The sequence below is a fragment of the Montipora capricornis genome, chromosome 5 (genome assembly GCF_036669925.1).
Source record: "Montipora capricornis isolate CH-2021 chromosome 5, ASM3666992v2, whole genome shotgun sequence".
Lineage (NCBI taxonomy): Eukaryota > Metazoa > Cnidaria > Anthozoa > Scleractinia > Acroporidae > Montipora > Montipora capricornis.
This window is the reverse complement of record NC_090887.1, coordinates 22739282-22741781: the sequence shown is the minus strand read 5'-3', so window position 1 is coordinate 22741781 and position 2500 is coordinate 22739282. Positions and strand designations below refer to the sequence as shown.

The 2500-nt window shown below is 37.1% G+C and overlaps 1 protein-coding gene across 1 annotated transcript in view; it reads left to right on the top strand.

Moving 5' to 3' along the window:
* The window catches only part of LOC138050105 (furin-like protease kpc-1), a 46196-nt gene that overhangs the window by 88 nt on the left and 43608 nt on the right, over window positions 1-2500 (top strand). The window contains exons 1-3 of the mRNA XM_068896578.1: window positions 1-86; window positions 586-690; window positions 1330-1419. The exon at window positions 1-86 is cut by the window's left edge and continues 88 nt beyond it. Coding sequence (XP_068752679.1) covers window positions 1-86; window positions 586-690; window positions 1330-1419 — 281 coding nt within the window. The remainder of the gene's footprint in view (window positions 87-585; window positions 691-1329; window positions 1420-2500) is intronic.

The window sequence follows — 2500 nt, the reverse complement described above, 5'->3', positions numbered from 1 at the left end:
ATAACATTTGGGCTGTAAAAATTCTTGGTGGAGTACAACAAGCCAGGGAGGTGGCTGTCAAACATGGTTTCTCGTACGACAAACCTGTGAGTACTGTAAATTCCGCATAAACCTATTCGAAATTCAGCATCTAAAAGGTTCTTAGGGCAGTGATAGATAACTTGCTTGCCTATTCCTAAGTGCAAGTGCCTCGGTTTGCCTCATACTGGCTACGGCCCTGACTTCTCACCTTTAAATTCCTTGAAATATTGTAGTATGAGAATGTCAGGATTCAATGAGCTTCACTACACCTGATGTAACCCCAAGTACTGCAGATGCCTTGACGTACACTGAATTCCAGAGCTTGATAGATATTGAGGTCTGATTTGGACATCTTTCAGAGAATCCCATTGAGTTTGAAGTTTTAAATGCTTTTGCTTTGTAAAATCGTTGGCTAAAAGATTAGTACTGCACAATTTTTTCTGTATGCAGGCAAGTGCATTTATTTTAATCATGACCAGTAAGGCTATGTTCATGAACCATGTGATTTGAGGAGTAATTGAAAACTTATCCTATCTGTTAACTTTGAAATTTCTTCTGTGTCAGCTCTTTGATGACTATCACATTTTCAAAAGACCTGAATTCAAGCACAGAGCAAGCAAGACGCAACTGTCAATTGAAATTGACAGGGAGCTGGAATTGGATCCAAAGGTATATGATGATGAACGGCATGCCATATGCATGTTTCTCACCAACTGGTTCTTTGTGATGTGTGGTGACCATGTATGCTTTTCTGCTTGATTAACATCCTATGGATTGTGTTTTGTAATGTGGGACTTTTTTGATGGCTAGTGGTAGCGCAAGTGCAAACATCTATAGGGTAGTTACTATATTTAGTCAAATAATAGCTGTCCTTGATAAATCAGCCCCATTGGTGGAAATATTTAAATTAATCGGCTCCCTTGAGTGTTCTCGCACTCCAAGTCTACAGCCTTAGTCAGAGTTGCTTGTGCCAAGCTATTTGCATATGTACCCATAGTGGTTAACTTCGAGGATGATGTTGGAGTGGAATCTAATTCATTAACTATTTAAAAGACAGATCAAGGACTTGAGCTGTGTTGCCAGGGATATTGAATTAGCATTCCCCTGTTCAGTTTACTTGTTCTGATTATTTTATGATTAAATGTGATAATAAAAGAAAATATGTGTACGTCTATAGGACATGACTTGAGCACTATTTGAAATACTTCCTGGCCTCAGGTGCGAGAAAATCACTATTGTCCAGTGCCTATCATTTGAGACAATACAGTATGAGGTACTGGTCTTGGAATTCTTCCATTTTATGGCCAGGTCGAATGGTTTATGCAGCAAAAAGAAAGAAAATATAAACTTTTTTCTCCAAGTTTTAATGACCCCTTGTTCAACAATCAGTGGTACATTGTAAGTAACATGTTTGTTATTACTTCAGAAATTGTCCCAGGGGAAGTACACTGTTGCGGTACTTGTTACATTAATTTTGATGAAGGAGAATGTATTCCAAATCTGAAATTTGAGATTTTGAGGATTGCAAAATGCCCCTCCCCACCCCAATCACTTTTTTCATGAGTAACATCTGACTCTTGTAGTCTCAGCAGCCAATGTGCTATGTGGTTGTGTTTAGTGATCACAACTGCAAGTAACAGAACTCTGGGTGTCAGGTTTACACGTACATGTACATTGACCAGGCCTTCTGATATTACGCGATGGTGCGATTTCGCACAATTGACCTCAAATCGCATCCGATCGCACAATTCACGAAAAATCGCATAATTCACGAAATAAGGCACAACATTCCCCACACAAAATTTTGGGTATGTTTCTGGTTTGTCTGTGGTATGTCTGAGGTATGTTCTGTGTGGCTCTAGTATGTTTTAGGTATGTCTTTTTTCAAAACATACCTAAAACATACATTAAAAACATACCAAAAAAGTACTTACTTTTTTAAAGGGGCATTACATACCAAAAACATATCTTAGTGACATATTATAAAAGTACGTAAGTTGTTAAGAGAGAAATCACATACTGAAAACATACCTTACAGACATACCAAAAAGGTAGCTACACATCTTAAAGCAAAATCGGAATATATAATGTAGCTACCTTTTTGTACGTTTTCAGTATGTCATTTCTCTCAGGACAACCAAAAACGTGGCTTGAAAGCTCTGGGAGAAATGACATACCAAAAACACATCTTTCCAAGATATCAGAAAAGTAGCTCAAATCTTACGGAGAAATGACATACCGAAAAAGTAGTTCAAAATCGATCTTTAATAATAATTTATACCAAAACCAAAGCTTCAAGAGATACCAAAATTGATTGAAAAAATGAGCTTAACTTCAACCTTAAATATAACAAGATTTGGTCTTATTCAAAGTCTGAATGTTAATGTGATATTTGTCGAGTTAAAACTTAGACACTTCTAATATTTCTCACTTTACATAGCTTAAGCAGTGTCCTTTAAAGGGGCCAAACATTGACCAT